We start from the raw sequence: 19,636 nt of genomic DNA on the forward strand, positions 1-19,636 counted from the left end.
CCCCCCCCCCCCCCCCCCCCCCCCCCCCCCAGCACCACGGGGGATCAATCGCCCCCCCCCAGCCCCGTGAGCGAGCGGAATTATTTCCATACAGCTGCTCGGAAGGCACGGATTCAGCCGGCACCCAGGCGCGCTCCAGGAGAGAGCCGGAGCCTTTCTTCTTGGCTCTCCCCCCCCCCCCCGCACCGTGGCGGGGGCGGGCCGGGGGGGGGGGCCAGCCGTGCTGCAGTCAGCAATATTAGCACAGCTCCGCAGGCCTGATTGCGGGTTATTAACATACATTATCTCAGTCCCCTGCCTCTGAAAGGAGCCAGTTCCTTTACGCCCCCCCCCCCTCCCCTCTCCCAGCCCTCCCTCCCCCTGTCTTTTACACTTAATTACCTCCCTTATTACACCACAGCCTGGAGAGGGGAAAAAAAAAATCCCAGGGCCGCGGGCAGGCAGGCAGGCCCGGCCCAACTAGGGCGTAAGTAATCGCCCGTCCTGCAGACGTGCCTTCAAGGAAGGAGGAGAAATAAATCGGGGCGCAGCGGGGCCGGGGCGGCCCCGGGGCTGCACCTCGGGGAGACGTGACCTTGGCCTTGGCACGGGCGGACCCGCTGTGCCACGGGGCCAGATGGGGTCAGGCTGCGGGGGGGGAGAGAGTCCCGGACCCCTGGGGGGAGTGGGATGGGAGCCCCAGCCTGGGGTGGGCTGCGGGGTGCCCAGGGCTGTGGGATGCTGTGGGGTGCCCTGGGTGTGGGATGCTGCGGGGTGCCCAGGGCTGTGGGATGCTGTGCAATATGGGCAGCTCCAGGCTTTGGGGTGTTCTGGGCTATGGGGTGCCACGCAAAGCACATGCGGAGCTGCCCCCAGCTCCTGGCACGGGTAAAGGAGCGCAGGGCTGCGAGCTCCTGCCCAGCTCCAGCACCAGGCTGCACTGTGGGGTGCTGCTGTTGTCCCCCCGCCACCATGTCCCCAGCCAAAGGGCTAAGGGGGGGGCCATCAGCAGGGCCTGGACGTGCCCCGGTTCCCCCACGCCGGCCGTGCCAGCTGAGGGATCACGGAGAGCTCCTGCTGAGCGCCGCAACGCCCTGGGAGCGCAGGGCTCCGGCGGGGCAGGCAGGGCCGTGGGGAGGGGGAGTATTGGGGGGGGGCACCGGCTTTGAGGACCATTGCCAAGGGGCCGGGGGGCTCCGGGGGGAGGGAGGGGTAGGGGTGCTGGGGGGGGTAGGTCCTTTGTGCTGGGTCCCCTTCTCACTGTGCCCCCTTGGCCACCTCCAGCTGGTGCAGAAGCTCCCGTTGGGGCTCCCCAGCTCTGCTGAGCAGCCTGGGGGGCACAGGGTGGCTGTGACGGGGTCCCCAAGAATTGGGGGGGGGGGGGGGGGGGAAAAAGGGGGGAGCAGAACCGCCCCAGCAGGGTCCCCCCCGTGTCACCTGTGAGCCCCATGGAGAGGCAGCTTGGGAGCGCAGCCTGGCTGGGGGACGGGGCCTCATCCTGCACCGGGGGGGGCCGCAGCGAGCGGGGGAGCGGGGGCTCAGGAGGGAACAAAGCACAGCCACGAGCCCGCTGCTGCGGTGGGCTGCGGGGGGGCACGGCGCTTCCCCAGGGACAGGGATGGGGACGGGGGCACGGGAAAGGGACAGAAGGTGGGGAAAGGGACGGGGAAAAGGGATGGGGACAGGGGAAGGGGGCAGGACAGATGGGACAGGGGTGAGGGGCTGGGAAGGGGAATGGGGAGAGGGAACAGGGGAAGGGACAAGGAAAAGGAAAGGGGTCAGCGGGAAGGGACGGGGGCAGAGCTGAGGACAGGGAAGGGGGACGGGAACGGGGACAGGGAACAGGGTTAGGAGCAGGGAACAGGGATGGGGACAGGGGACGGGAACCGGGACAGGGAACGGGGACAGGGACAGAGACGGGGACGCCCCCGCATCTCCCCCCCCCCCCCCCCCCCCCCCCGCCCCCCCACGTCCCCCCGTGTCCCCATTGTCCGCGGCGGGGGGAGGCGGGGAGCGGGGACCCCCCCTCCCCGTGCCACAGCGCCCGGCGCTACCGGGGGGGAGCTCGGGGGGGCTCGGGGCGCGGCCGGACGGAGCGGCCCCCTCCCCACCCCCCCCCCGCCCCGCCGCCTGCCTTCCTCCCCCTCCTTCTCCTCCTCCTCCTCCTCCTCTCCTCCTCCTCCTCCTCCCGCCGCCCGCCCCTCGCACTCGGTTCCCCGCTCCTCGCCTCCCGCACGCCCGGCCCGGAGCGGGGCCGGTGGCGGCGCACGGAGCCCGCCCGGGGCTGCCCGGTGCCGGTGCCGGTACCGTTACCGGTGCCGGTACCGGAGCTGTCCAGTGCTGAAAGCTCCGGCCCGGCCCCGCCATGCCCCGCTCCTTCCTGGTGAAGAAGCTGAAGGCGGACGCGTTCCCGGTCGCCGGGGTCCCCGCGCCCCCCTACGCCCCCCTGGAGCCCCCCTACGCGCTGCCCGGCCCCGCCGCCGGCGATGGTGAGTGCGGGGCCGGGGGCTCCGGGGACGCCCCCCCCCTCCCTCCCCCCCGTGCTATTGTGTGAGCCCGGCGGGGCAGCGGGTGGGGAGGCCGGGGGAAGGCCAGCCGGGGGGGTCCGGGGGTGACAAAGGGGGGGTTGGGGGGTCTCGGGGGCGCTGGGATGCGCGGCAGGGTCAGGGCGATGGGGGCGTGACGGGCGGGGGTCCCCCCGCTGTGTCCCGCGGGTGGGAGCCGGTAGGGGGTCGGGGGGGTAGGGGACAGCGTGACAGCATCGGGGGGCTCGTCCCTGATGGGTTTATGCCCCCCCCCCCCCCGGCGGTGGTCACCAGACCCTGCCCAAGTTGGTCCTTGGGGACGCGTCCCCTCGGTGACAGCAGCAGCCTGGGGGGCACCCCTGGCCGGACCCGGGTCCCCCCACGTTTGGGGGGCTACGGGGTCGGCTCCTTCCCACCACAAGTTATTCTGGGGGGGCACAAAGCAGCCGGGGCGAGGGCAGGGGCCGGGAGCAGGCTGCTCGCCCTGCCTGCGGCTTTCATTGTTCGCAGCGGTGCCCCAAGCCCCTCGGAGAGCTCGGAGCAGGCTGTCACCTCCCGGGGCGCGGGGAGCAGCCGTGCGGGAAGGGGGAGTGGTGGGGGGCAGCACACACCCCCCCCACCCCCCAGCACAATGGGAGGGGTGCGAAGGGCTGGGCAGGAGGGTGCTGAGTCCCCCAGAGGGTCCCCAGAGCCCCGACCTGCGAGGTGACACCGGTGGGAGCCACCAGTGCTTGGCGGAGACCCCCCGGCGGGTCTGCCCTCGAAGGGACCAGGGAATTTCATCCCAAACCATGGCCTGGCTGGTCCCGGCTGCTCGGGGGCCCTCAGCCTGAGCTGGGTGCACGGATGGGCCTGATCCTGCCACGCAGGACCCAGGGCTGCCCAAGCGCTGCGTTGCTGGGGCCCCCCCATTCTGCTGCTCGCTGCTCCCCAGCAAAGGGGCTTCAGCCACCAGGGCAGGGGTGCGATGCTCGCCCGGCCCCCGGGGGGGGGGGGGGTCCTCAGCTCCCCCCGCCTGGTCGGGAGCCAGAAGCCGGTGGGGGAGGGATGTGCTGCAGCTGGGCAGAAGCTGCCGACGCTGCTCTCCTGGAAATAACCTTGCTGCATGCTCGGAGGCAGCGTGAGAAATTGCTGAGCAGAGCGCTTTCTGCACAGCCCGTGCGAGCGCACTGTCAGCACGGCGCGGGGAGCTGGGGGGGGGGGGCCGGGCTGTGCCCCTGCCTCACGGACCCCTCCCCACCGCAGCACAGGGACCCCCGGCCTCGAGGGGACAAACCGTGGTGGCCCTGGCTGTGGCTTGCCCCCGACAGCAGGGATGGGGGGTCCCATAGGCAGGAGGGGTCTGGGACCAGGGGTGGTTTGCAGGGCCCCAGCGGGGGGGGGGGGGTGCACGATGCCCCACTGGCACACACCGGCCCCCAGGACCCCAGCCATGCCCCAAACCCCTGCCCCTGGCAGTGCTTGCTGTCCCCAGCAGCAGGGCTGCATCCTCTGAAGCCGGTGGCCCTGCACACAACGCAGGTGACTGCCAGGACCAAGACAGGGACCCTGGGGTGGCAGCTGTGTGGTGTCCCCCCCCCCGTCCTTAGCCACTGGCTCAGCAGGAGCCCCTCGGAGCACACGGCGCAGTGACCATCGTGTGCTGGCAGCAGAGGGAAGGGGACATCCACGTGGCACCTGCTCTGGCACGGGGCAAGTGTCACCTGCCCAGAGCCTGGCCCCGAGCAGACGTGCACCAGTGTCACACGGGGTGACACGACTGCGTGGCACCGGAGCCCCCGGGGTCTGCGGGTCCCTGTCCCCAGTGGGAGCCCAGGGTTAGGGCGCAGCAGCCTCCGGGTGCCACGAGTGCCACGTTCCCTGGGGGAGATGGGGGGAGATGGGGGGAGATGGGGTGGCCTCAACGGGCCCTTCTCCCCCTGGGGAAGGGGAGGTGAGGAAGGAGCTGCCTGCCCCAGTGGGCTGATGTGGATGTGGGGGCTGACAGCCCCCAGGGGCTGATGGAGCCGGGGGCTGCGCGGGGCTGTGGCACCCTAGGGCACCCATTCCCCACCAGCCCTGCTCCCTGCGCATCCCCCCGGGCTGGATCCCACCCTGCTGGCTGACACGGGCTGTGTCCGGAGCCAGGGCAGGCTCAGCCCTTGTGCAGATGAGGACAGGGGGACCTGGGGGGGGGGGGGGGGGGCCCCGTGATTTGCCCCCCATTGGGGGTTTTTAACCCCCCGCCCCCCCCCCCCCTTAACCAAGTGGGGCTGGTGCAGGGGCAGAGCCTGGCCCCGGGGACGGTGACCCTGCCGTGTCGTCCCCACAGGGTACCTCCAGCACTGCCTGGCGCCTGCCGCCTACGACTCCGACAAGAAGCAGGGGCTGCCGCCGGCGCCGCCGGACCCGGCCTACGCTCCCGGCCAGGAGGAGTACAGCGACCCCGAGAGCCCCCAGTCCAGCTTCTCGGCCCGTTACTTCAACGGGGAGGCGGCGGTGACGGACAGCTACTCCATGGACGCCTTCTTCATCACCGACGGGCGGTCGCGCCGGCGCGGCGAGAGCCAGCGCCGCGGCGGCCACCGCCACTCGTGCCCCGAGTGCGGCAAGACCTACGCCACCTCCTCCAACCTCAGCCGGCACAAGCAGACGCACCGCAGCCTGGACAGCAAGATGGCGAGGAAGTGCCCGACCTGCGGCAAGGCGTACGTCTCCATGCCCGCCCTGGCCATGCACGTCCTCACCCACAACCTCAAGCACAAGTGCGACGTCTGTGGCAAGGCCTTCAGCCGGCCCTGGCTGCTGCAGGGCCACATGCGCTCGCACACGGGCGAGAAGCCCTTCGGCTGCTCCCACTGCGGGAAGGCGTTCGCCGACCGCTCCAACCTGCGCGCCCACATGCAGACCCACTCCGCCTTCAAGCACTACAAGTGCAAGCAGTGCGAGAAGACCTTCGCCCTCAAGTCGTACCTCAACAAGCACTACGAGTCCGCCTGCTTCAAGGGCTCCGAACACAGCTGTGCAATAGGGACCTAGCCTCCGCGCCCCCCCCCCCCTGCACCCAGCACCCCCACCCACCCCGTCCCTCCCCATCCCCGTGCCGGCACCGCTGGCCGTTTGGTGGCTGCGTGGTGGCTGCAGGACGCGTGCCCCCAGCTCCCAGTCCCATCCCGTCCCCCCCCATGAGAAGGGTGCCCCCACGCCCCCGGGAAGGGCTGGACGCAGCCCCAGCCCCACAGCCAGGCAGGTCTCTCTGTGGGGACTCGCCCGGGACCCCCCCCACCCAGCACTGACCTCCCCCCAGCTCGTGACGCTCACTGATATTTATTTAATTTATTACTATTATTTATTTAGAGCTGCTGCTTCTCCTCCCGGGAACACGCCGGGGAGGAAAGACATTCGCTGCTCCCCCCACACACCCCCCCCGGAGCAAAAACTCCCCTGGTCCATACCAGGGATGGGACCGTGGGCCGAAGAGCCAGGACTGATGGCTCGGCAGGACTGACGGACACCTGCCTCGGAGCCTGGGACCCGCAGCCCGGGCCCCTGCCGTCCCCCCACCCGCATGGGAGCAGCCCCGGGGCAGGACCCGTACCCGAATTGCGGCCCCGCACACCCCCAGACCCTTCTGGGGCCGCTGCTGGCCCCCCCCCGGCCAGCCCCCAGCCCCCCAGGAGAAGGGGGTCGGTGGTGGCACAGAGCTCGGGTGAGTCTATTTAATTGCTCTTCTTATTTATATTATTTATTACTTCCCCTTTTCGCTATTTATTTGCCAAGACTGGCGGGGCCGGCAGCCCTTCCGCAGGAGGCAGCGGAGCTGCAGCGGCGCCGCCGTGCCCAGGACAGAGCTGCGGGGACGAGGACGGGGACAGGACCCCGAGAGCCACCGAAAAGTGGGCACGGAGGCGGGGGGCGACGTGAAGCAGCTGAACAACCCCCCCACCAGCCCCCCGTGAGGGCAGAGCCACTCTCCTTCGTCTTCCTCGGTGCCACCGGGTCCCGCTCTGCTCCCCGCGCCACCCCGGCGGGGACAACCCAGCGATTCTATGCAACCTCCCCGCGGACCCCCCCCGGCCCCGCAGCGAGCCGCTTCCTACCTCGGGCCGCGAGCTGCCCCGGCCCCCCCAGCCCGTGCCAGCCCCCGACACTTTCGGGGTTCAGCCCGGACCTCGCGCGCTCCCCGTGCCGTCTTCCTCCCTGCACCGTCTTCCTCCCGCCGTGGCCGCGGGTCCCACGGGCTCGACGCCTCCCCGGGACGCTCGCGAGTCCCGAGGGCACCGTGGTGGCCACCCCGTGGGTGTCGTGGCCACGTCCCATGTCCCTCGCAGGGGACAGCATTCCGTGGCTCCCCTCGGCTGGCGCTGCCCGTCCCTGGTGCGTACGTAGCGGACACCACAGCAATAATTTTCCGTGCATGATGGATTTTTTTTTCGGCCAGGTTTTTGTATTTGAGCGGCCGCGGGGAGACGAGCCGGACCGAGCAGCGGCCGCCCGCGGTGTTACTTGTAATGCAATTCAGGGATATAAAAGGGATTTCTGCCACTACCAGCGGTGTCTCGGGACGTCTGTACGGGGCCGGGGGGGGGCAGGGGGGGGGGGGGGGGGCGAGGTGTGCCCCCGAGGGCAGCCGACAGCACCCAGCTGGGGAGGAGCAGCAGAAAGCAGAGGGGGGGCTGCAGAACCGGGGGGCACCTGGGGTCTCTGCTCCTCCCGGGGAAGGAGGCACTGGGCTGCAGAACCCCCAAAAACGCTCTCAAATGTCCCAGCCGGGAGCTGGACCCGGAGATCCCGGGGGTCCCCGACCAGCTCAGGTTGTTTGGAGGTGCTGGGGGGGGCAGAGACCTGGGGGGGGACAGGACCCCAGCAGGACGAGCAGCTGGGGGGAGAGCGGGGCTGCCGGTGCTCCCGGTGCTCCCGGGGCTGTCCATGCCCCCTGTGCCCCCAGTGCCCACGGTGCCCCCGGTGCTCCCGGTTCCCCCGGTGCTCCCGGTGCTCCCGGTGCCCCCGGTGCCCCCGGTGCTCCCGGTTCCCCCTGTGCCCCCGGTGCCCCCGGTGCTCCCGGTGCCCCCGGTGCCCCCGGTGCTCCCGGTTCCCCCGGTGCTCCCGGTGCTGCCGCTTCACGGTGACTCTGCAAAAGCGCCGGGGGGGGCGGAGGGGAGCGGCCGGGCGCGGCGCTGCCCGGGGCGGGGCGGCGGGGGCAGGAAGGGGCGGAGCGGCTCCGGGAGCAGCGGGGCCATGGCCGAGACCGGGACCGGGACCGAGACCGAGACCGGGACCGGGACAGAGCCCGAGACCGGGAGCATCCACACGCATCACATCGCGGCCGTGCACAACGTGCCCATGAGGGTCCTCATCCGGCCCATCCCCTCCGTGCTGGACCCGGGCAAGGTGCGGAGCCTGGTGGAGACCCTGCAGGTAGGGGCTGGGGTGGGCAGGATGAGGCCGGGCGGCCCCGCACGGCTCCGTGCACCCCCCCCCCCCCCCCCCCCCCCCCGGCGGGGGGGGCCCCCCCCCCACCGAGCGGGACCCCTTTCCCTGGGGGTCCCCAGGGGTCCCCCGTGGGGTCCCCCGTGGGCAGGGGGTGAGCATCCCCGGTCCTGTCCCCGCCGGTGCGGGTGGGATGGGGTCGGGGTGGGATGGGGGCACGGTGGGATGGGGTCGGGGTGGGCGCCCCCCAGCCCCGGTAGGGCGCACGGAGGGGGGGGTCCCGGCTCCGGTGGGCGGCCGGCAGGTGGCGGCGTTGTGCTGCGGGAACGGGACCGGGCGGGGCCCAACCGGGACAGCTCCGAACCGGGACAGCTCCGAACCGGGACAGCTCCGAACCGGGACAGCACCGGGCCGGGACAGCTCCGAACCGGGACAGCTCCGAACCGGGACAGCTCCGAATCAGGACCTCACCAAACCGGGACATCACCGAACCAGGACATCACCGAACCAGGACCAAGCTGTACCAGCGCACAGCCGAGCCGGGTCCCCAGGCTTCACCCCGCAGCTCCGGGCTGGCCCCAAGAGAGCCTGCGCTGCCCCTGCCCCCCCAGCCGCCTGCCCCTTCCTCGGACACATCCTGCGCCCCCTGCCCCGTGGGGCGCATCTCCGAGCGGCGCTGGGGGGACACCCACTGGTGCTCCGGGACTAAAGGTGGTCGAAGCCTCGTGGCTCTGCGGGATGGTGCGGGGGGCAGCGGGGGGCAGGTATGGGATGGCACAGGGCAGAGGGGACACGGGGCAGGATTGGCAGCAGTGGCAGCAGGCAGCTGAGGGCTGGGGGAACGGGGACGGGTGCTGAGCTGGGGACGGGTGCTGAGCTGGGGGACGGGTGCTGAGCTGGGGACGGGATGCTGTTGGTTCTGCAGCGCCACGTCCTCGCCCCACGTGCAGGCTGGAGAAGCCGCTGCGAGCATCCCACGGGCGCCTCGGCATCCCTCCGAGCCAGGAGCCGTGGTCCAGGGAGGGGAAAGGCCACTGAGTCACCCCCCGTGCCGTGAGTCAGCTGCGGCACCGGGACAGGAACCGCGTCCGGACGCCTCTGCCCTCGCTCTGCCCCCTTGACCACGCTCCGTGCAGGCTGGATCCTGTACCCCCAGGGCAGAAATGGGCCTGGTGAGGGGGGGGGGGCACGGGCAGGGCAGCGCGCGGTGCTGCCCGCGGCACGGGGCACGCTTTGAGAGCGCGGTGTTTCCGCAGGAGCCGCTGGGGAGGAAGGGCAGGGTGGGCTGGGGGCTACACGAGGGCAGGGGCCCGGGGGGGGGCCACGGCACGGCTGGGCTGCATGTGCCACATCAAAGCCGCCCCCGCCGGGAGGAAGCCCTGCAAGCGCTCGTGCCGAGAGCGGCCCTGGGCTGCGGCTCCCTCATGGGCTATAAATTTCTCCGAAGAATTGTGGCGTGCTAAAAAGTTTCCTCTCCTTAGAGCGCGGGGCAGGGGGGGGACGAGGTGGCAGCTCTGTTGGCAGCGCGGGAGGTGGACGGGGTGCCCCCAAGCCTGCTGAAGTGGGACCCCCAGGGTGGGGAGGGGTCCTCGCCCAGCTCCAGGGCATGAGCCCCGCATCGAGCATCTCGCGGGGGCTCTGCTCACCCGGCACTACGGGGAGCTGTGCCCTGTCCAAGTGGTGGTGGGGTGGGAGGCAGCCCCACAGAGCTGTGACCCCGTGAGCTGGGATGAACCGAGGCTGCCCAAATCCTGCACCCCGCGGGGGCTTCTCCCAGCTGGAAGACCCCTCAGGACACGCTCCCCCAGTTTCACAGCCCCTGCAGACAGCCCCGGGTCGCTGCCAGGCCAGCGGGCGCCCTGTGGCACCGCTCGGGGGCTTGGTGGCAGCAGCCCAGGGGCTGCGCGGTGTCCCCAGGGCTGGCTGCAGGTCCCGTGGGGCTGGCACGGCACGGGGAGCATGAGTCGGCCCCGGGGCTGCCAGCGCCACAACCCCCGTCTGGCCATCTCCACGGCGGCTCCGTCCGTCTGTCCGTCCGTGTCCCTCCACCTGTCCCCCTTCCCTCTGCCTGACCCGCGAGGACGGCTCCGGTGTCGCCGGCTGACAGCCGATCCCGGCTGCCTCCAATCCATTCGTTCCAGGGCAGGAACAAAGGCGCTTTGTGGGCTCCCTCCCGCTCCTCTGGCTGGGCTGCCGGGGAGGGTCCCGGCTCCGGAACTGGGACAGACTTCCCCGCGCGACAGCCGTGAAATGCCTTCCAGACCGGCCCACAGGTACGGCCCCGGAGGGTGAGCGGGGGTCAGGGCACCCCGTGCTGCCCCGGGCACAGCCACCAGCATGGGGACCTGCCAGGAACCACTGCCACCAGCAGCACCATCACGGTGTCCCCATCCCCATGTCTCCATCCCTGTGTTCCCATCCCACTGTCCCCATCCCACTGTCCCCATCCCGCTGTCCCCATCCCTGTGTCCCCATCCCACTGTCCCCATACCACTGTCCCCATCCCTCTGTCCCCATCCCAATTGCTCATGCACAGACCAAGGGCACCTCTTGCAGGGCACCCTCGCCCCATTTCACAGGGAACCCAGTCCTGCTGGGCCAGCCGAGGGCCCAGCACCACGTAGCCCCTCCGCCGTCCTTCCCCAGCCGTGGGGTCTCCAAGGACCCAGGGGTTCACCAGCCGAGGTCTCCCCGTTTTCAAGCAGGGGCAGCATCCCCTTGGCGAGACCTGGCCCGAGCCACGCAGCAAGGAGCCGCGCTGGGACGCCGCACACCGCAGCTCCTCGGTGGGGCCGTGCCCTCGCTGCCCCTGCACTGCCCAGTTTGGGCCCCAACACCGGGGAAAGGGGCAAGGGCACAGGCAGAGGGGGTCGGTCCTGGGCACCCCCTGCTGCAGGGGGGCTCGTGGGGTGCTCGGTGTGTGTGTGGGATGGGGGGAGGGGGGGGGGGGGGGTGCTTGGGGATGGGATGGGACAGGTTGGGTCGTGCTGGTGCTGCTCCTCCGGGCCTCCGCAGGGTCAGGCACAGCGTCCTGGCGGCCACATGCTCGGCGCGGCCGCAGGGTCTGGAACCCATTTGCCTCGCCAGCAGCGGTGTTTTCCCAGCGGGGCTGGAGCAGCCCGGTGGGGCGGGGGGGCAGCCCCGGCCCCCCTGTGCCATCTGCTCGCTGTTTGTTTTCCTCCACTTAAGTATCACCTCCCGGATAAACACTCCCCAGAGCGGGAGGGCAGGGGGCACTTCCCAGCCAGCGGAGGGGGGACCCAGCCCTCGGGGGCTGCCAGCTCCCGACCCCCTGGGAACCCCCCCCCCAAACCAGCAGCCTGGAGGCTGGGGGGGCTTGGAAGCGTGTACGGGGCTGCGGGTGGGTGCTGTGCACACCCACAGGGCACGGGCACGTGCTCACATGTCCACGCGCGCACACGAGCACAGCCGTGCACACACACACGTGCGTACAGCCTCTCACCCGTGCCTTGCACACCCACGCACACCCACGCGCACTCACACGCCGCCCCCCAATGCACACGGAGCCACCCCAAAGCCCACAGCCCCCTCCCTACCCCTGTCCCCACGTGCCCCACGCTGGCCGCTCCCGGCCACCAGCACCCCGCGCGTGGCCGTGCCCCCGGGGGCACCCGCTGGGACTTGGGGGGCTCGGGGCTCCCCCCCCCCCCCCGCTGTCCCCGTCAGCTGGTGGCCATGTGTGGGCGGCCGCACCTGAGTACACAGCCCCTGCCATCCGTCTTGGCGCTGTCAGGGCCGGGGCGGGGGGGCCCCAGCTCGCACCCAGCGGGGTGCAGGCAGGGCGACGGTGGGGGGGGCAGGGGGGGGGAGCGCGGGGATGGGGGCTCCTGCCGGGTCCGTGGTGCCTTCCTCCCCCTGCTCTGCTCAAGAGGAGCCGCATCCAGAGCTGTGTTGCCCTGTTGCAGGAGGCTGCAGCCCCCCAGGGACCGTCCGCAGCCCCCCAGGGACCGTCCGCAGCCCCCCAGGGACCCTCCCCGGCCCCCCCCCCCCCCGATCCATCCGCCCCAGTCTCCCCACCCCATGCAGGCACCTGCGCGCTCCCCATGCGCCATGAGGGGCTGTAGGGCATGGGGCTGGTAAGGGAAATATCCCCGTGCCCCTGCAGAAACCCCAAGCAGGCTGCATGCCCCCCCCCCAGCCCTCCCGGCCCCCCGACGTGGCCCTCGCCCCCCCCGCAGCGTGATTTACAGGCTGTGCGCAGGCGGACAAATGGTGAAGGAAAACAGGGCTGGGGCCCCACGGCGAGGGGCTGCCCGCGCCCCACGGGGGGCAGAGGGGCCGTTTGCTGCCATGGGGGGGAGGTTGGGGGGGCACAGCGCAGCCCCCCCCCCGGCACAGCCCCGGCAGCAGGACCTGGTAGACGTGGGGACAGCCCCGGAGGGGACCCTGCTGCCCCACGAGCTCTGGTCCTGCAGCCACCAGGTTTTGGCTGGGGGACGCGGCGGGACGTGGGCCACCTCGTCCCAAGGCTCTGGGCTCCAGGACCCCCCTGTCCCCCCACCAGCCACCTCTCCTGGGGTTTGCAGCCTGCCCCGCTGTGCCCCCAGCTGCCGTTCCCAGCCCCCAGCACGTCCCGGAGCTGCCCCTTTTTGCCTCATTACTCCGAGCATCCTCCTCCAGCCGCGGGGCTGGCGGCCAGATGGGGAGCGCGGCTCTGCGGCCACCGCCGGCCCCGGTCCCAGCCCAGCGGCTCCTGCAGCCACGTCCTGACAGCCCAGGGCCATTTGCCTTCCCCCCCCCTGCCCCATTTGCCTCCCCCCTTCTGCTGCCCCCCAGAGCATCGCCAAGGGGCGAGGGCAGAGCGGGACCTGCAGAAGCTCTGGCACAGGGGAAGGGGCGGCAGCAGCCGGTGCTCGGGGAGGGGTGAGGGCGCTGGGGGCAGCCCCTGGACGCTGCAGCTCCGCAGCTCCAGGGCTCAAGACTTGGTTTTCCCAGTGCCGGCAGGAGGAAATGCTCCTGGGCAGCCCGGCAGTGCCACCAGCTCCTCTACCCGTGCCCCTGGCAGGGCGCGGGGTCCAAGGGCCGTGTCCCTGTCCTGTCCCATGGTGGCATGCGTGGTGCCAGCCCTGGGGACACAGAGGACGAGGGGCTGCGGGGCTTGGCCTGGCCTCACCTCCCCAGGGCTCCCCTGGGCACGGACCTGTCCCTGTGGGCCATGTCCCCCCTGGCCGATGTCCCCTCCAGTAAAGGAACCCGCTGCCAATTCTCCGGGGTAGAGCCGCCTGCCCCAGCCCAGCTCCCGTGTCCCCAGAGCCACCCTGCAGGACCCGGTGGCGGCAGGGGACAGCCACGCAGGGCTGGGGACACGCTGGGGACCCTGAGCAAGTCATCGCCCCGCAGACCCCGGGGGAGTGCTCGCCACGCCGCGGCCAGCACCGGGGGTCCGGTGCCCCCCCCCCACGGCACAACCGGCACCCGGCACCGGCCGCCCGCAAGGTGCCTGTGGCTGGGTTCCGCACGGAGCGGGGCCAGGCCCGCAGTGGCCGCAGCCAACGCTTGGCTCCCGCGAGCTGGGGCGAGGACGTTGGCCTCCTGCCTGGTCCGGCCGGCGGCTGGGGGCTGGCTGGGGGTGGGCTCCCTCTCCAGCCCCTCCCCGGCCGTATAAAGGCCGGTTCCCCCCGCGGCCAGCCGTCCCAGCCCCGCTCGGACGCAGCGGCGGAGCAGCGGTGGGAAGAAGGCGGCCGTCGGCGGCCGTCGCAGCCGTGCCGGCGGGGGGAAGGCTCCCCGAGGGGCCCCGGGGGCTGCCCCCAGCAGGGCGGGGGGCGCCGGCCATGGCCTTCACCATGCTGCGCCCCGTGGCCGCCCGCGTGCTCTACCCGGACCTGGGCATGCTGTCGGAGGACGAGGAGAACCGGAGCGAGAGCGACACCTCGGACCAGTCGTACGGCTGCTACGAGGCCGTGGAGGCGCGCCGCAAGGTGGCCCGCAAGCCGGGGCCCATGGTGATGGTGAAGCAGAGGCAGGCGGCCAACGCGCGCGAGCGGGACCGGACCCAGAGCGTCAACACGGCCTTCACGGCCCTGCGCACCCTCATCCCCACCGAGCCCGTGGACCGCAAGCTGTCCAAGATCGAGACCCTGCGCCTGGCCTCCAGCTACATCTCGCACCTGGCCAACGTGCTGCTGCTGGGCGAGGGCTGCGAGGACGGGCAGCCCTGCTTCAGTGCCATCTACGGGGCCAAGGGCGACCTGGACAGCAAACAGCCCCGCAGCATCTGCACCTTCTGCCTCAGCAACCAGCGCAAAGGGGTGAGCGGGGGGGGGGCACGGCGCGGCCCCGGAGGGGCTGGGGGGAGGCAGCCCCTCGTGGGGCCGAGCGGGAGCGGGAGGCTCGGGGCGTCCCCGCCAGCGCCGCGGGCTCCGGTTCCAGCCCCCGCCGGAGCTCGCGGCCAAATCCTGCTCGGAGCTGCACGCCCACAGCTCCCGCTGGCGTCAGAGGGCCGGGCTGCTCCCCCACGTCCGTCCTGGCCGGGAGGTCTCGGGGGGTTAAAGTCACCCCCGGGGTTGGGGGCACGAGGATGGGATGGGATGGGAGGGAGCGCGGAGGGAGCAGGCTGTCCCCGTCTCATCCCTGTCCCCGTCTCATCCCAGTCCCCGGCCCCATTTCATCCCAGTCCCCTTCTCATCCCCATCTCCATCCCTGCTTTATCCCTGCCCCGTCCCCCTCTCATCCCCCTCCCTGTCCCCATTTTGTCCCCGTCCCCATGCCCCACCAGCCCCTCCTGGTCGTGGCAGCAGCCCGGTGCGGTGATGGAGCAGAGCTCAGGGCACTGCGAACGCCCCTGCAGGGGTCTCGGTGCCCCCCCCCCCCGTGAGCGCAGGGGCTGGCGGCGGCACGGGGACGGGGGCTGCAGGGTGACGCCGGGCACTGTCCCCAGCTGGCACCCATGGGTCCGGGCACCCTTCCCATGCCACCATTCCCCTGCTCCAGGGCACGGGGCTGGTGCCCCCCCCGGCCCCCAGGGCACCCCCAGGCAGCTGGGGTGGGGGCGTGCTGAGCCCTGGGGCATGGGCTGGGGACCTGTCACTGTCCCCACGGGACCCTCGCTGTCCCCTCGTGTTACCCGGAGCAGTGGCTGCAGGGCACGCTCCGGCTGTCGGGGCTCTTCCGTTTTCTGCTGCTCCATTTTTAATTATTCCGCCCCCCTCCCTCCCCACCCCCCCCCCCCCCCCCCATTTGGCTGGACCCCGCAGCCCCCCCAGCCCTTTCTGGGTGTCCCCCCACTGTTCTGGGACCTCCTGCAGGGGCCAGGAGCTCTGGTGACACCCAGGACCTTGGGGACAAGGGCAGGGGCTGGGCTGGGGCCCCCTCTGCACCTCCTGGGGCAGGGCTGGAAATGGGCTGTACTGGGCTGGAAATGGGCTGTACTGGGCTGGAAATGGGTTGTACTGGGCTGGAAATGGGTTGGGCTGGGCTGGGCTGGAAATGGGTGGGACTGGGTTGGGCCATGCTGGGTGGTGCTGGGCTGAGCTGTGCAGGGGGCATACTGGGCCATGCTGGGGGACACTGGGACATGCTGGGGGAGACTGGGCTGTGCTGGGGGATACTGGGCCGTACTGGGCGATACTGGGCCATGCTGGTCTGTGCTGGTCAAGCCGGCCGAGCCAAGCCCCTCACCCCCATTGGGGCCGTGTCCCTGCGGGTGACGGGGACACGGGGACCTGCCTGGGACGCGGACCCCTCTCCAGCACCCACCCCACAGCCGCTCGCCGGGCACCACCACGTCCGTCCGTCTGCCCACCCGTGTCCGTCCCAGGCAGCGTTTTGGCACGGCTCCCCCCCCAGACATTTTGGCACAGTTCCTCCATGGTGCTCGCCCTGCCCGGGGCCGCGGACCCCCGTCCCCGCGTCCCTCCCCAAAATCCCCCCCCCCTGAGGGCACCCGGGCACCCCGCTGCCCCGGCGCCCCACAGCTCTCCCCTCCTCTCTCCGCAGGGCGGCCGGAGGGACCTCGGGGGCAACTGCCTGAAGGTGCGGGGGGTCACCCCGCTGCGGGTGTCGCGGAGATGAGCCGGGGCCGCGAGCACCCCACCGGAGACAGCGGCACAGCCGGCCGCAGCCCGCGCGCGCCAGCCCCACAGACCGCAGCGGGGAGGGAGGGAGCCCAGCGGAGGCCGCGGGCTGGCACCGCACCGACGCCGGCACCGGCACCGCGGCGGGAGGACGCTGCCGTGGCCGGGAGGAACGGGGGGTCCCGAGCCCCGGGGCCGGGGGGGGGGGGGACCCGGCTTGGACGAGCAGCCCGCGCGCGGCCGGCGTCGACGCGCTCGGGGGGGGGGACACGGCGGCACGCGGCCCCGCGGGCGCTGTGCGTGCACACGCAGCCGCTTGGAAAATAAAAGCCTTATTTTTCTGAGGGGGCTGCTGCCTGCCTGGTGACCCGGCACGGAGTGGGGTTCCCGAAACGGCCCCGGCCCCACGGCCCTGAGCCCAACGCAGCTCCGTGCCTCTGCACCACGGGCAGGGCGCAGCCACGCCGCGGTCCCCATGGTGCTGTGGGTGCAAGACCCCCGGCACGCGCTGCCCCCGTGGCCCCAAACCCTGCAGACGGCTCCGGTCCCAAAAGGGTTTGGGTTGTGGAGAGCCCCAGGGTGGTGAACGCCAGGCTGTGCCGTGGGACGCGTGGGATGCTTGGGGTGCACGGGATGAATGGGACATGTAGGGCGCATGGGACACGTTGGAGGCATGGGGTGCGTGGGGCATTTGGGGTGCGTGGGGCATTTGGGGTGCGTGGGACACGTACGTGGCCGTGCCATGGCGCGGTGACAGCGTTGTGGTGCCCTGGCGACGCGTTGGGGCTCATCTCACTGCTTCTGCCCCTTCCTCTGCCTGGGACACCGTGACCACCACCACGACCACCGCCACCACCGCAGGGCTGCAGCAGCAGCACCTTTGCGGGGTCAGGCGGGGACGCGGGGGGTTCCCAGACCGCCCCCCCACCCCCCGGACCCTGCTGGCTGCAGGGAGCTGAGCCTGGGAAAAGCACCGGGCTCGGGGGCACGCGGCTCCCAGGGGCTCCGCGTCCCACGGAGCCGAAGCAGCTGCGGATGGGGCAGCCGGGGGCTGCTGGCACGGCCCCCCCAGGGCTGCGGGGTTGGACACGCCGGGGGTCCCCCAGGCACGACCCCAGGGCAGGAGGGGAGCGGAGGTCCCCCCAAGGGTCCCGTTTTGGCTGCTCTGGGTTCGGGGCGATGGCAGGAGCCCACGGGCACCCCTCGGCCCCCCGTGCAGCCGGGCCGGGCCGGCCGTGGCCCCCCTTCTCCCCCCGGGTTTGATTTATGGAGCTGACAGCGCAGCGCAGCTGTGAGAGCGAGTCCCAGGCAGGGACCGGGGTGGGTGGGAGAGGTTTGTTCTCAGCGTGTCTAATGTGTCCCAGACCCCAATAAACAGCCGTGAGATTCTCCAAACAGCCCCGGACACAGAATCCCTGCCCTCGGGTTTATCGGGGGGCAGGGGCGGGGGGGGGGGGGGCGGGGCTGCAAACAGCCCCCGCCCCCGATGGAAAGGGCCCGGCCCCCCCGGGGCGGCCGGGGGGCCCCCGCGCGCCCCCGGCCCCTGCGGCGGGGGGGGCCGGGGGGCTGGGGGGGGGGGGTGGGGGGGGGGGCCCCGGTGCCCCCCCCCCCCCCCCATGTCCCCATGCTGAGGGTGGGGGTCCCGGTGGGTCCCAGCAGCACGAGCACAGGTCCCAGTGTGTCCCCAGTACTGGGCCCGGTGTCAGGGCTGAGCACGAGCGTCCCAGCGGCTCTCAGGGGCTGGGGCTTGGGCACCAGTACGTCCCCAGTGCTGGGGCCTGGGGTCCCAGTGTGTCCCAGTGCAGGATCAGCGCATCCCAGCATGTCCCAGTGCCAGGGCCTCGGGTCCCAGTGCAAGATCTGCTCATCCCATCACGTCCCAGTGCCAGGGCCATGTGCCCCAGTGTGTCCCAGTGCAGGATTTCCAGTGCCAGGGCCAATGCTCCCAGCAAGTCCCAGTGCAGTATCAGCACATCCCAGTACATCCCAGTGCCAGGGCCGTGTGTCCCAGTGTGTCCCAGTACATCCCAGTGCCCGAGCCATGTATCCCAGTGTGTCCCAGCACCTCTCAGTGCCAGGCACTGGGACCCCAGCATGTCCCAGTGCCCAGCCACGGCTCCCAGCAGCTCCCAGTTCAGGAGCTGTGCACCCCACCACCTCCCAGTGCCCAGCCAGGGCTCCCAGCACGTCCCAGTGCCAGCAGCCCGTCCGTCCCAGTGCATTCCAGCCCCTCCCAGTGCAGCGAGAGGGAAACGGTGACTCAGAGGCGCTGGGGCCGGGCTGCTGGGAGCCGGGCGCCCCCTGCCCCACGGCGTCGGGCACCCATGGGTGCTGCCCGCCCCGCGCCTCCCCTCCCATCCTCTCCCCTTCCTGCGCACGGACACCCTCGGAATGGCTCTTGGCTGCTTTCTCTGAGACAGGAAGGTGTCCCCGAGTCTCAGGAAGGAAAAACACTCAGTGCTGAACCCACAAAGACCGTCTCCGAGGGGCCGGGGCTGGAGACGCTCCAGGCCTGACATCACCTGGGAACTGGAACCAGAACCGCAGCTGCACTCCGCGCCTGGTATTTTTTTTTTTTTCTTTAACTTGTGTTTTTAAACGGTCTTTTTATAGATCTTTCCCCCCACCCCCCCCACCCCCCACCCCCCCGCTCCGTTCCCCTCCCAAATATTTCAGCCTCTCCGCAGTTTAACCTTGCTGGGCCGGCGGGGCAGGAATGCAGCGGGGCTGCACCCTGGGATGGAGCTGCCGGAGGGGGCTCGGCGTGGGGCTGCTGGAAGGGGCTGGGATCCATCCCCGGGATCCAGCTCTGGATCCATCCCCGGGATCCATCCCCGGGATCCAGCTCTGGATCCATCCCTGGGATCCATCCCCAGGATCCACCCCCAAGATCCATCCCCAGGATCCAGCTCTGGACCCATCCCTGGGATCCATCCCCAGGATCCAGCTCTGGATCCATCCCCGGGATCCATCCCCGGGATCCATCCCTGGGATCCATCCCCAGGATCCAGCTCTGGATCCATCCCCGGGATCCATCCCCAGGATCCACCCCCAAGATCCATCCCCAGGTTCTATCCCCGGGATCCAGCTCTGGATCCATCCCTGGGATCCAGCTCTGGGATCCATCCCCGGGATCCATCCCTGGGATCCATCCCCAAGATCCATCCCCGGGATCCATCCCCGGGATCCATCCCCAGGATCTATCCCCGGGATCCATCCCCAAGATCCAGCCCCGAGATCCAGCCCCAGGATCCATCCCCAAGATCCATCCCCGGGATCTATCCCCAGGATCCATCCGTCCTCGTGCCCTGCGCTGCGGCAGCCCCCCTGGGCTCTGCCCGGAGCAGAGGCTCAGCACGCAGACCCCAGCCGTGTCCTCAGTGGCACCGGGGGAAGCTGGGGCGCTCGGTGCCCGGGGAAATCGTCCCCGTGGCAGGAGCCGCGGCCATCGCCCCGGGGGGGGACGATCAGCCCGGGGCCCTCTGTGAAAGGGTCCCGAGGGGTCGGTGGGGAGGGGGACGGGGGGCAAGGAGCGGGGATGGGATGGGGGTGGGATGGGATGGGATGGGGATGGGATGGGGATGGGGATGGGATGGGGATGGGGATGGGGATGGGGATGGGGATGGGGATGGGGATGGGGATGGGGATGGGATGGGGATGGGGATGGGATGGGGATGGGATGGGGATGGG

General features: G+C 71.3%; 2 protein-coding genes and 1 long non-coding RNA gene across 3 annotated transcripts; all 3 read left to right on the top strand.

The window, feature by feature from the left end:
* Positions 1–2,190: 2,190 nt before the first annotated feature.
* SCRT2 (scratch family transcriptional repressor 2) lies at positions 2,191–5,577 on the top strand. Its single transcript, XM_035343622.1, has 2 exons — positions 2,191–2,468; positions 4,816–5,577. Exons 1-2 carry the CDS (start codon positions 2,345–2,347, stop codon positions 5,520–5,522), a joined length of 831 nt encoding a protein of 276 aa, XP_035199513.1. The 5' UTR covers positions 2,191–2,344; the 3' UTR covers positions 5,523–5,577.
* A 2,542-nt stretch (positions 5,578–8,119) lies between these two features.
* On the top strand, positions 8,120–9,362 carry LOC118176594. Its single transcript, XR_004755478.1, has 2 exons — positions 8,120–8,624; positions 8,864–9,362. It is a non-coding gene; the product is annotated as an uncharacterized LOC118176594 (long non-coding RNA).
* Positions 9,363–13,460: 4,098 nt separating this feature from the next.
* TCF15 (transcription factor 15) lies at positions 13,461–16,015 on the top strand. The gene is made up of 3 exons (XM_035343635.1): positions 13,461–13,601; positions 13,635–14,182; positions 15,870–16,015. The coding sequence occupies exons 2-3, from the start codon at positions 13,706–13,708 to the stop codon at positions 15,942–15,944; spliced, it is 552 nt and encodes a 183-aa protein (XP_035199526.1). The 5' UTR covers positions 13,461–13,601; positions 13,635–13,705; the 3' UTR covers positions 15,945–16,015.
* The last annotated feature ends 3,621 nt before the right edge of the window (positions 16,016–19,636 follow it).

Source organism: Oxyura jamaicensis, chromosome 20, assembly GCF_011077185.1.
Source record: "Oxyura jamaicensis isolate SHBP4307 breed ruddy duck chromosome 20, BPBGC_Ojam_1.0, whole genome shotgun sequence".
NCBI lineage: Eukaryota > Metazoa > Chordata > Aves > Anseriformes > Anatidae > Oxyura > Oxyura jamaicensis.